The following is a 12,016-nucleotide window of genomic DNA, read 5'->3' on the forward strand; positions in this document are numbered from 1 at the left end:
TCTAAACGGCCAATAACAGCATCAAAAGATGCTCAACGTCGCCAGCAAAGAAATCAAAATCCAAGCAACAAAGGGCCTGTTCCCCAAGCCTGCCCGAGAGGAAACGGAATGTGCAGGGTGGCCAGCGGCCAGCAGGAGACAGAGGGCCATTTGCCCCCCCGTGGCGGACACGGCATCGCCGATTCCTCTGGAATGCATCCTGCCAAAATGCGAGGTAGTCTTTGTCCCAGCCCAGCGGCGTCTGTTCTAGGAAACCACTCTGAGTAGATACTCAGGCCACTTCCTACACAGCAGCCCCCCCAGCTCAGCTACCCCGCGGTCGCCAGGGTCCAGGAGCAGATGACCCTCCTTCTGACGGATCCTCAGGTCACCGGCAGCCTCCCGCTGCGCCACATGTCTGGGCCATTCGCCTCCTTCATCCAACCCTCTGACATCACAAGAAGAGCGAGCACAGTAATAATAATAATAATAATAATAATAATAATAATAATAACTTATTATTAGTTATTATTGTTACTCTCTTTTTGCGCCTAGTTCATAAGCTAATTGGTCACATGTATAAGAGAAAACACAGTCTGTGTAGGGATCAGTACCACCCCTGATTTCAGGCATCCACCGGGTCTCTGAACGGACTCCCCACGGATAAGGGGTGGGGGACCACTCTGTCACCAAAGATGTTCATCACGGCACATATTTAAAAACCGTGAAGAGGGGCGCCTGGGTGGCTCAGTCGGGTAAGCGTCCGACTTCGGCTCAGGTCATGATCTCACGGTTCGTGAGTTCAAGCCCCGCGTCGGGCTCTGTGCTGACAGCTCGGAGCCTGGAGCCTGCTTCTGCTTCTGTGTCTCCCGCTCTCTCTGCCCCTCTCCCGCTCGCTCTCTGTCTCTGTCTCTCAGAAATGAATAAACGTTAAAAAAATTAAAAAAGAAAAAAAGAAAAAAGTTTATTAAAACAACTCACCAAAGCATTAAACAATGTTTTAATGGGTTTCTTGACACTTGGTCCCCGAATTCCCCAGACTGGAAAGACTAGAAATGCCCCCACCCCACCCCCCCCACCCCCCCCACCCCGCTTCTTCCCTGTCAGAAAAAGCCTCTGGTTTTCGTCCTGTCAACCCCCTGGAACTTACTAGACAGAAAACGATCCCCAGTTCACCCCAGAGGCAAGGAGTGCCCCAGGGGGGACCTGCACACAGATGGTAACTGTGTCTTCCTTCCCTTCCCGGGGTTCCACCCGCCCCCCTCCCCGGCCTCACCTGAGCAGCACCTGGAACACCAATGGCCTTGAGCAAGGACTCAAACATCAGCCCAAACCGCAGGGGTACAAGGTCCCATGGCCCGAGCAGAGCGCAGAAACAGAACTTGACTTAACCCTGGGGCTCTTGGGGCTGGCTCCCCTCCCCTCCCCCAACAGGCCACCAGGAACACCTTTTACCCCGTGTGTGTGTGTGTGTGTGTGTGTGTGTGTGTGTGTGTGTGTCTGTCTGTGTGTGTGTGTGTGTGTGTGTGTGTGTGTGTGTGTGTGAGCGCGCAGGAGGAACGGGGCTGCTGGTGTCCACTCCGCCCCCCACCCCACCCCACAGAACCCCAACCCGGGAGGCCAGGCCCAGGGCCCACACTCCCAGGGGCCCAGACCTGAGTGACTGAGCCACGCGTGCCTGGTGGGCTCCTACCTGCCTCTTCTCCCTGGGAGGGGGATCTGCCTCTCCTCAGCCTCCTGGGGCTCCTGATCTGTTAGCTGGGGGGAAGGAGTAAGCGCGCACTGCGAGGAGGCCACGGCCCAAACTAAAGGCGCAGGCAGCTGGCGGCCTGGGCAGCTTTCCCGGAGAGGAAGCCGGCCCCGGAGCAGGCAGCCTGGGGGGCCCTGGGGCCGGGCGGCCGGACGTCGGGCTCAACCGTCGCGCGCGGGAAGACGACGAGGACCGCGCCGCGGACCGGGCGCCAGGGACACGATGGACGCTCGTGGAGGAACTTCTAGCAACGCTGCAGCGGGTCACCACGGCACCGACGTCAGGACGGAGGAGCCAGCGAGCGCCGGCCTCCGGCCCGCCCCTTCGGCTGCCAACCTTCCAGCGTTTACGGAGCGCGCGCCCCCCGCGCCGGCACCCCGGGGACAGGGCGGCCCCCAGCGCCGGCCCCGCCTCCGGCAGGGCGGGCGTGGGGGGGGGGTCACACGTCAGCCACCCCGAATTCCCCGGCGCGGGGGGCGCCCCGGGCCGGAGCGAGCCCGGGCGCGCGGGGCGGGGCGCGGGCGGCGCGGCCGGACGCCGGGCGGGGGGCGCGGGAGTGGGTGTGGGGGCGCCCCGCAGCCGGCCGGCAGGTGGGCGCGCGCTAGCGGGCGGGGGTCCGGCGGGCCGCGCGCCTCCCCCGGAACTCGGCCGTGCCATTCCCATGATGCCCAGCCACCGGGCACGGCTTCCGGAGCGCGGCCGCCGGTAGGTCCGGGGAGGGGGCGCTGCCGCCGCCCGCGCCCGCCCCGCCCCGCCCCGCCCCCGGCGCGCCCGCCCCCCGGCCCCGCGCGGGCACGCCGCCTCCCCCGCCCTGCCCTCCAGTCCCCTCCCCTCCCGTCCCCTCCCCTCCCCTCCCCTCTCCTCTCCTCCCTCGCTCCCCGGGGCGCGCGCGCGCGCGCGCGCGCGGGCGGCGGGCCGGGGGGCGGCGAGGCCGGGGCGGGGCGAGCGCGGCCGGGTCGGGGGGTTGGGGGGGTGGGGAGGGGGGCGGGCGCCGGGCTGCCGCCTGGCCTGGGTCGGGGAGCGCGTCCCCGAGGCGGCCCGGCGGCCCTCGGAGCCGGCGGCGCGCGGCGGGCGGGCCCAGGTGCGCGCAGGTGAGGCCCCGCGGCGGGCGCTTCCGGCCTGGCCGGGCTCCCCGCCCCGAGCACGGCCGCGGGCCCGGCCCTCGGGCGGAAAGGCGACCCCGCCCCGCGCCCCGCGCCCGGCCGCGGCTTCCGGGAGGGTCGCGGGGCCTCGGCGGGGCCTCGGGCCGCCAGCGCATCCCCGGCGCAGACCTGGGCGGAGGCCGGCCCCGCCCCGCGGGAGGTGCCCGGGCTCCCCTGGCCGAGCGCCCCGGGGCCGGGCCCGCTGGGAGGGTCTCGGCCGCTGCGCCCCCGGACACAGGCGGTGGCCCGGCAGCTTCGCGGGAGAAGAAGTCGTGGCGACCCTGTGGACCCTCCTCTCCTGGCAGGCCCACGCCCACTTGCCCCCCACCCCCACCCCCAGGCCCTCCTTCTGGGCCTGGTACCCTGACCCTCACCATCCTCCCCCACGAGGGGAAGCTGCCACCTGAGCGGGAAGGACAGGAGCTGAACCACTCTTTGGTGAGCCGAGAAATGTGCTTGGGGCATTTGGTGCAGGGAGCCAGACTGTTCAGAGGATAAGCCAGCTTCTGTCCTCCGCGCCCCCCTGGGGTCTGGCATCCACACTGAGATGCCCGGGTGCCCCCCCCCCAACGCGCTTCCAGCTTTGGCACCTCGTGGCTTTGGGGTGCAGGGCTGGGTGGCCCCACTGGCCACCCTCCAGGCCTGGTTTGGGGCTCTCGGGGTACAGGGTGGCTATTTGACAAAGCTTCGGCTCACAGTTCTCTCCAAGTATAGTTTTGGGGAGTTTTTCCGAATGATTCATCTTATGTAGTTGATTGTTTTAAATACGCAAGCTGTCGCTGGAGATTCCCTGTGAGTTTTTTACCTCATTCTCGCACTAGGTGATTTGACAGTTCAGAAGCCTCCTCACTGGGAGTCTGAGCTCTCTACAGCCGTGCAACCACGGGAACACGGTGAACACGGGGAGACCAGTGTCTGTCCTTCCCCCAGCTATGCTACGTGGTATGGAAATCACTGCAGCCCAGTGCCTTTGGGTTCGTTGCTGCGCCCGCTTTTAAAAATTGTATTGCGGCTTAAGTAGTTAACATTCTTGATATAGACTCTTCAGAGCCCGAGGCTGACGCGAACATCTCATGATCTCTGTCATTTTGCTGAGGCAGCTGGAATAACCCCCACTGCAAGGTGGGCACAGACTCCCCTAGCCACTGAAAGAGCCCTCTCCCCACCCTGTTGTCCCCACCGGTCTGTGACCCCGGGAGCCTTCCGGGAGGGTGATGTTACGAGAGAGATTTGGGGCCGCAGTGGGATGCCGGGGTCTGAGAACTGGCAGATAGCTTCACATACTTCCTCTGGTACCAGATCTGTAGCCCAGGATAGTTGTGAATTAGCTGTGATTAACTGTCTTTGGTCTCAGGGTTAAGTTTTTCCAAAATTCAATTTCAAGCCCTTAAATTAATGCTCTTTCTAAAAAAAAAAAAAAAAAAAAAAAAAAAAAAAAAAATCTGTACTAGCTGAAGTTTCGGCATCTGAATTAGATGTTTCTGATTTTCTTTACCCTGTGGCAGTCAAAAGTCTATTTTAAAAGTCGGTAAAGGAATGGGAAGGGGGGAGGGGAGGGGAGGAAGACCTAACCCCCGAAATGCTTTACAAACATTGGCTCCTGTGTTATCCCACCGAACCTGGCCTTGAGAATTTCAAGTGATTGCAATAAATGCTTTTACGTAATAGTTTCACTTTGGGGACACACGAATCAGTGATAGTGAACGGCTTGCTTCCGAAGCTGTTGTGCCCTCTGGTTAAGTTGCACCTGTTTGGGCAAGTCTGTGCCTAGGTTGCCGGCCACGCTTTTCTTGGAGAGGACTGTGGTGTGTAAATACAAGATGATGTGCTCGTCGGGACGGAGGCTCCTGGTAGAGAAGGGTCCATGTTAAAAGCAAAGCAGATACACAGGCCGGTTCCGGTCTGTCCACTGGGGTTCAAAGGCGGTGACAGCCGTGCCCGGCACTATCCTGGGGCGGAACTCAGTTTCCCTGTTGCTGTAAATGCTGCAAAGCTGTCTTGCATCACAGATGTTTTGCATTCTAATTGGGGGGGGGGGGTGGTCAGAAATCAGGGATCAGAAAAACAGGTTAGGAATGACCAGTTAGGTGACGTGTCTTGTATTTTCTAAGCGACTCTCTACGGTGCCCGTCACATCCCCCTCTGCAGCGGTCCCTGACCTTTAGCGGAAGGGTGCTTTGCAAACAGGTCCTCAGAACCGCTCCCAGGACCAGCCCAGCGGTTCCGCTGACGCAGCCACCCTCGGTCCGAGATGCGGGAACCGGAGTAACCACGCAGGATGAGAAAGGGCGCGTGACAGCGTGTGGGACGGCTTCTCTGCCGATTAGCAAAGAATGATATCAGCCCATGAGACCGCCTGGCAGTTTTTAAACAAAAAGGCTGTAGGCTCTGTGGCTCTTTAAAGACTGTCTGGGGAATTCGTTTTTTCATTGCTCACGGCACATAACTTTTTATTTCAGGGGCTTGTTTTCCACATGGAGAAGGAAACTATCCGCGAAGTCACCCTGAGCTTACATTCACACAGTCATTCTTTTTAACCTGCGGAGACGCATACGCGCACCTGATCCCGTCGGCACCTGTTGGCAGCCTTCTGCGGCAAATAACACCTCGCTTCCCGCGCAGAGAAGACGGAAGGCCGAAGCAGGAACGCAGGACGGGGAAGAGACGCTTGCGGGGGCCTCGGTGTGAGCCCGGTGCCCATGGCTCGGGGGCGGGTCCTTCCGCGCCTCCCCCTGCAGCTGCGCGGACCGAGGCCCAGGAAGCATGAGTGACCTCCCCCCCGCGCCCCCGGCTCACCCGGCACCGGATTCTGAGCCGCGTCTCTGGACTCCAGCCTGGCGTGCCGTTTCTCCGTGGCCGCGTGCGCCAACAGAGTTGCGATGACCCCCCCTCTTTCCTCCCAGGATGTGAAACGGGCAGAAAAATAAAGAGTCGCCTTTCCGCACGTCCCTCCCCGCCTGCTAGAATGTTTCTCATGAACGCCCCTCCTGTGGTTGCTCTCCAGTCGAAATGGGAGGCCTTTGGCACACCCGGGGGCTTTAGGTTTCCCGGGGGCTTCGCAGAGCCGCACGAGGGCGTCGCGAGGGCTTCGGTGAGTGCCCGAGTGCAGATGGTCATTAGCACGCTGCAGAGCCACGAGGCCGCTCTGGGCATGAGCAATGAGCTTGCCCTGCAGAGAAGCCAGAGGGCAGAGAGAGGCCGGGACGCCAGGCTGGCCGCCAACCCCGCGTTTGCCGCCTGTGGGCTTGCTGCCGATTTTGCCCCCTCCAGGGAGGAGGAAGCTGCAGCCTTTGGCCCCCTGGTGCTGGATTCGGACAGCGACGATTCCGTGGACCGGGACATCGAAGAAGCCATCCAGGAGTACCTAAAGGCCAAGGGCGGGGCCGCCCAGCCGTCCGGGGCCGCGGACGGGGGGAGGCGGTGCAGACCGGAGGTTCCCCGGAGTAGCGCCCCGACGGCCCCGTGTCCCCCGAAGCTGGCACCCAGCTCAGGGGGCGCCCCTGGCAGCCGCGTGCGAGCCGGCCGGGACCAGGGCTCCGCCTCCCCGGCGAGCGTTAGCAGCGATGACTCCTTCGAGCAGAGCATCCAGGCAGAGATAGAGCAGTTTCTGAACGAGAAGAGACAACACGAGACCCCAAGAGGTGACGTTCCCGTGGACACAAAACCAGACCCCGGCGATAATCCGGCCAGACCGGCGTTTAGGTCCAGCAAAGAGCTGGCGGTCAGGGCACACCATGCACCGGGTGTGACTGGAGCCTGCAGGGATTTTCTCTTCCGGAAACCCCCCAGGCTGTCGAGGGTGAGCACGCGGCCCCGAGGCCTCAGGTCTAAGGCGGCTGTGGAGCCTGCGGAAGCGGCCCAGAATAAAGGTACCATCAGGAGGAGCGCGGGCCCCGGAAGGAGGGCGAAGCGACCCAAGAGCACGGCCCCGGTGCCCGAGGCGTCCGGCTCCAGCAGTGACGATGGCATCGAGGAGGCCATCCAGCTGTACCAGCTGGAGAAGAGGAAGGAGGCGAGCGGAGACGCGCCGCAGAGAGCGCCCTTCGCGGAGGGGAGGGGGCCCGACCCTCCCCCACGCGGCACAAGCCACTCCACAAAAAGTGCCTTGCCCGAAGCCCACAGGAAAACACCAAGCAGGAAGAAGCCGGCGGCCCCGAAGGCCGTGGACCTCCGCCCAGGTGGCCCTGCCCCTGACCCCCCCTCCAGGCCCCCCAGGGAACCCAGAGCTGCCGAAGACGAGCTTGCCGAACGGCCGCCGTGCGGGGCAGAAACATCCGCCGAGCTGATGTGCGCGGAAGCGATCCTGGACATTTCCAAAACGATCCTGCCAGCCCCCGTGGGGGGCGGCGAGAGCCCCCCGCCTGCCAGCCCGCTCTCCTACCCCCTAGCCCTGCCTGCCCGCTCCGACGGGGACAGCAGCTCCGTGGACAGCAATGACAGCATCGAGCAGGAGATCCGGACGTTCCTGGCTCTGAAGGCTCAGTCGGGGGGTTGGCTGGCCACAACGGAGAGCCGCCCACAGTCCACACAGAGCCCACCGCCGTCGCCTGGCCCCGGGGTCCCTGTCTCCAAAACGCTGGGCCTGTCGCTGAGCTGCAGAAGGAAACGCAGGGGAGGCAGCAACGCTGTGCGGCCGTCCACACCCAAGAAAACAAGAGAGATGGTGCAGGAGGGGGCCCAGGCCGCAGACCACGGCCCCGGGAACGCGCAGCCCGGCCAGGCCCCCAGGACGGAGGGCGAGACCAGGGGCCAGCCCCTCTCCTGCAGGCCACTGGAGCTGGGCGAGCAGCACGGTGGCCCGGACGCGAGGGGCGGCGGGTGGCCCGGCCACGGGAAGGCGGCCGCGGTGAGGAGCACCGGGGGGGAGGGGAGCTCGGAGGACAAGAGCAGCTCACTGGACAGCGACGAGGACCTGGACACCGCCATCAAGGACCTGCTTCGGTCCAGGCGCAGGCTCAGGAGGAGGTGGAAGGACCCCAGGGCCGCGTGCAAGAGGAAGGTCAGGTTCAGCACCACTGAGACCCAGTGCGTGGATAAACTCGGGGGCTGCCAGAAGGACTGGAAAGACAAGAGCCCTCCTCTGTTGAAGAGTTGCTTCTCCAAACCCAAAAAAGACAGCAGAGAGAATCAGGTGAAAACAACTTTGAGCGTCTCCTGCAGGGAAACGGAGAGAACGCGGGCAGACGGCACGGGGACCGCGGACGCGCCCCCGGTCCTCCAGTCAAGGAGAAAAGCGTCCGAAGGGAACTCGTTCTGCGGTGACGCAGAAGCCTGTGAACTTCAAGGTGCGAGCCCCAGCCCTGGGCCCCCGCCCGATGACAGCAGCTCTGTGGACAGCGATGACAGCATCGAGCTGGAGATTAGAAGGTTTTTGGCCGAAAAGGCCAAGGAGTCCGGGAGCGGTTCAGAGGCCCTAGGAGGGGGCCCCGCCGCCCCGGGCACACGGAGCATGCCCAGGCCCGAGCTGCCGTGCCAGAAGGTGTCCACTCCCGCCCTGGCCCTTCAGCCCGGTGTGTGCACACAGAGCCAGCGGGGCAGGGGTGGCCCTGGGGGCACGGGGAGGGCCTTCCTTCCAGGCGGGAGGAGCGGCCCCCTGGCGGAGCAGGCCTGCCTCCCTGCGGCCCTGGCCAGGCGCACCGGCACGGCCGGGGCCCTGTCCGCCAGAGGGTCGGCTGCCGGTCGGAGACTCGTTTGCACTCACAGAGATCAGAGCCCGCGAGGGGCCGGGGGTGCCAGAGAGCGTGCTCTTGGCCCGCCGCCCACTCACGTCGAAGCTGGCATCCGGACGGAAAGCCCCGGTGCGGCCTTTGCTGTGACCACACGGGGCCGGAGCCCGCGGACTCGCAAGCCGGGAGCGGATGGCCTGGGGGGCCCCCAGACCGGCCTCGCCCTCCCGTGGGCCGACTTCGCCCACCAGAGTCGGCTGCAGAGCGCGTGGGCGCTGAGCCCAGAGGGCAGAGAGGCCGTGTGGAGAGGGGGCCTCGGGGGCCAGAGAGACCAGGGGCCGGAGGGCCAGGACCCCAAGAAAGGCCTACCCTTCGCGGGCTTCTCCTCACTGCTGTCCACACAGTTATTCCACTTCGGGAAGAGTGTCTCCTGGGGGGGGAAGCAGGCGGGAGTCTTTAGCCCGCCCCTGAGTCTGCCCCTGCAGGGCCCGTCCTTCTCGGCCTTCAGAGACACGCCGGCTGGCCACAGCCCCGTGTCCGGAGGCTCGCGCCTGCTCACGAAGAAGGAAGGCGGACGCTGGCCCAGCCGGAAGTCACAGGCTGCGTGCACCCTGCACGCCAGGAGGAACTCGGGCTCTGAGGACGACGGTTTGGACCTGAGGTACAGGCGGAGGGCCGTCGGTGGAGAGGACGAGGCCCGGGAGGCCGTGGGCAGCGACTCGAGCGAACTCAGCGACACGTCCGTGGAGGAGGGCGGCGGCCCGGCGGCCAAGGGCAAAGCCCTCCAGCCCTGAGGATGCGTGCTGGCTCTGTGTCCTTGTGGGAAGCGCGTCTGTGTGCGCCCGCTGCTCGCGAGCCTGGGCCCGGAACGGGAAGGCCCCCTGCGCAGCCCCGTAGACGGGTAGGCCCGCCGGGAGCGGTGGTGTTATTTAACAGATGTGTCCTGGAAAATAGGGTTTTTGTAGCCTTTTTGTAAATTATTTAAAGTGCTGTAAAAAGTATTTTTGGAAAATGCTGTTGTTTGGTTTTGTAGGGCATTCCTAACTGCCGCTTTCTGTGGTCTGCGTGCGAGGCTTAGATTAGCGGCCACTTGGCTTGGCCGTCACAGCCAGGGCTCAGGTGACCCTGACCACCAGTGTGGCCGCCGGAAGGGTCTGGCCGTGCCTGGGAAGGCAGCGGTGGACGCCCGCCCTGAGCGTCCCAGAAGCGCCCCCGGAGGCCTCCGTCGGGAAGCTACTGGACAGCTCTTGTGACCTGAAGGCCGCCGGTCCCACGAGGCCAGGGTGAGTCCTCTGAGCGCTGCGGTCACCGCCTCTGCGGGAGAACATTTCAAAGCACAACGGCCAGCGGGCGGACGGACCGGCACCCAAGCCTGTGTTGTTTAACGTCCAGCCCTGTTCAATTCCTGTGTGATTCTAACAGCCCAATAAAGCCCTTTTCGTATGGGAGCCATTATTCCTCGTCGTCCGTCACGGTCTGGGAAGGTGACGTCCCCTGAGAGTGCCCTCCTCCCCGTGGGCACTCGGGAACACACGAGGCCGGGGCCGCTTTCCTTGTTGTGGTGCCCAGACGTCTGGAGAGCCCGGGATGAGGCCCAGCACCCTCCAGGGACCAGGGCCTCGCCAGGGTGTGCCCGCACACTCACTCACTCACTCACACTCACACACACACACTCACGCACTCAGCAGGTGCGCCAGGCGGCTTCCCCAGGGCCCGCCTCCCCGAGGCACGATGGGCCGTTGCCTGCGCTGTTGCGAGTGGGGGTGGGCAGGGCCCCCGGCCTCGCGGTGGGTCTGAGCTGTGCCACAAGCCAAGGTGCCTTGCGGAGGGGGGGAGAGTGTGGCTTTCCGTGCCTTCTGCTCAGAGGCTGCCGGGGAGACAGGAGGGGCTGCTGTCGCGTGGGGTGGACACTCAGCGGTCACGACGTTGACGTGCAAAACGTCCGGCAAACGTTTTTGTCTGCGGCCCTGAGTTTTACGACTCACTGTTGCATTCAGCTGACGGACCTGGACAAGGTTTGCTTTGCAGCTGAGTTTAGTATTCAGACGTGCAAGTGAATTTTCTACAGGCTTGTGCACCCTGGGGTTTAGCGACGGCCCCTTCTGCACCCATAGGCCGGGGAGCACCCGTGGGCCCTCAGCCTGCAGCCCGCCCTCCGGCCCGCCGACACCTGCAGGGGTCCGTCCACCAGCCCCGTGGCCGGCTCTTAACTCGCTTTGGTGCCCCCCCGGAGAAACAGTTCGTGTGATCCATGCTTTACATTTAATTTTGAAGAAGTGCTTTTAACACTTGGAAACGAAAATCAGCTTGTTTTGTATATAGGAACTGGGTTTTTTTTTTTTTTTAATGCAAATGAGTCCAGCCCTGCTTGTAAATCTGCTTAAGCAGCTCGTCTTACCCAGAGTGGCCTTTGTGGGACGGGATGGTGACTAGAGGACCCTCCTGTGCACTTAGCTCTGAGTACCCCCTGCCCCTGCTGCTTGCTGTCTCCTCCAGGCCCGGCACCCTTCACGCATGCCTCCTTCCTGTCCCCGGGTTCCCGCGGCCTCTGCGACACTGACCCCCATTCTGCGTGGGGCACCGCTGTTCACACACGCCTTGTTCTCACACACACCAGGCACAAGCCTGCTTGGGCTGGTCCCTCCCAGGGACCCCGTGCCCTAGGTCAACTCTGGCGCATGCTGGGGCCCAGGCCAGAGGTTCCCCACCACCCCCACCATCTCTGGGAAGGGGGCCGTGGTGGGGTGAGTGTGCGGGACCTGACGCCACAGCCCTGAGTAGCAGTGTCCAGGGAGCTGCCGCACGGGGTGCCGAATGTGCACCCACCTCTGCGGGCAGGGGGACCGTGTGTTCCCAAATCAAGCCTCGCTTCCGGGGGAAGGAGGGGTCTGTGTGCCTGGGGCCAAAGGTTCATTCATTTAATGCAAAGAAGGAGAGAGGCCTAATGGGCACAGTGGGAAGAGAGGTAGGGAGGGGAGGGAGGGTCCCGGGGGTTCAGACGTGAGGTCCATCAGGAGAGGGAGGGTCTCCTACAGCCAAGGCTCACTCCCTCCTTTTATGGCTCAACATCTGAATTCTTGGCAGGTTTCTGGAGCTGAGACACAGTCGCCTCGGGAAATCGGGCCCTAAGTTTAAGTTCTAGCGCCTTCTCTGCTCATATAAAAAGATGAAAAGTATTGCGCCCTTGCTCCCCGCCCCCACCGCCCTCCGAACTAATTTCAGGGCCTGTTTAAGGGACCCACCATCCACCCTGCAAGCCACCACCGGGTTCGCTCCAGGGAAGGCGGACCCGGAGCGGGAAATAGTCTGTTATTTGCAGAGTCTTTGGGTTTCTGCCATTCGGTGCCCTGGACAGACGTTCCGCCCAGTGTGGACGCATTTCCTGTGTGTTTGGAACCCTGTGTTCTCACCGACTGCGACCGAGAGACAAAGAGTTACTGATGCGCATGGAAATACGTGTTCAGCGCGCGAAGCCGCTG

The 12,016-nt window shown here is 63.3% G+C and overlaps 1 protein-coding gene across 7 annotated transcripts; it reads left to right on the forward strand.

The window, feature by feature from the left end:
• Nucleotides 1-2,351: 2,351 nt before the first annotated feature.
• PPP1R26 (protein phosphatase 1 regulatory subunit 26) lies at nucleotides 2,352-9,978 on the forward strand. Of its 7 annotated transcripts, XR_006210640.1 has the most exons (5): nucleotides 2,943-3,309; nucleotides 3,693-3,813; nucleotides 3,911-3,993; nucleotides 5,331-9,438; nucleotides 9,571-9,978. XR_006210640.1 is itself a non-coding variant. In XM_042964695.1 (4 exons), exon 4 carries the CDS (start codon nucleotides 5,837-5,839, stop codon nucleotides 9,329-9,331), a length of 3,495 nt encoding a protein of 1,164 aa, XP_042820629.1. In that variant the 5' UTR covers nucleotides 2,352-2,434; nucleotides 3,693-3,813; nucleotides 3,911-3,993; nucleotides 5,331-5,836; the 3' UTR covers nucleotides 9,332-9,978. The 7 variants fall into 7 exon arrangements, 6 of the variants coding, with proteins under 6 accessions (XP_042820629.1, XP_042820632.1, XP_042820627.1 ...); XM_042964695.1 differs by lacking the exon at nucleotides 2,943-3,309 and adding an exon at nucleotides 2,352-2,434 and having other exon boundaries at nucleotides 5,331-9,978; XM_042964693.1 differs by having other exon boundaries at nucleotides 5,331-9,978.
• The last annotated feature ends 2,038 nt before the right edge of the window (nucleotides 9,979-12,016 follow it).

Source organism: Panthera tigris, chromosome D4 (assembly GCF_018350195.1).
Source record: "Panthera tigris isolate Pti1 chromosome D4, P.tigris_Pti1_mat1.1, whole genome shotgun sequence".
Classification (NCBI taxonomy): Eukaryota; Metazoa; Chordata; class Mammalia; order Carnivora; family Felidae; genus Panthera; species Panthera tigris.

What these genes read in the sequence shown, in the direction of transcription:
- PPP1R26 (XM_042964695.1), top strand. Translation starts at nt 5,837, where the DNA reads ATGTTTCTCATGAACGCCCCTCCTGTGGTTGCTCTCCAGTCGAAATGG.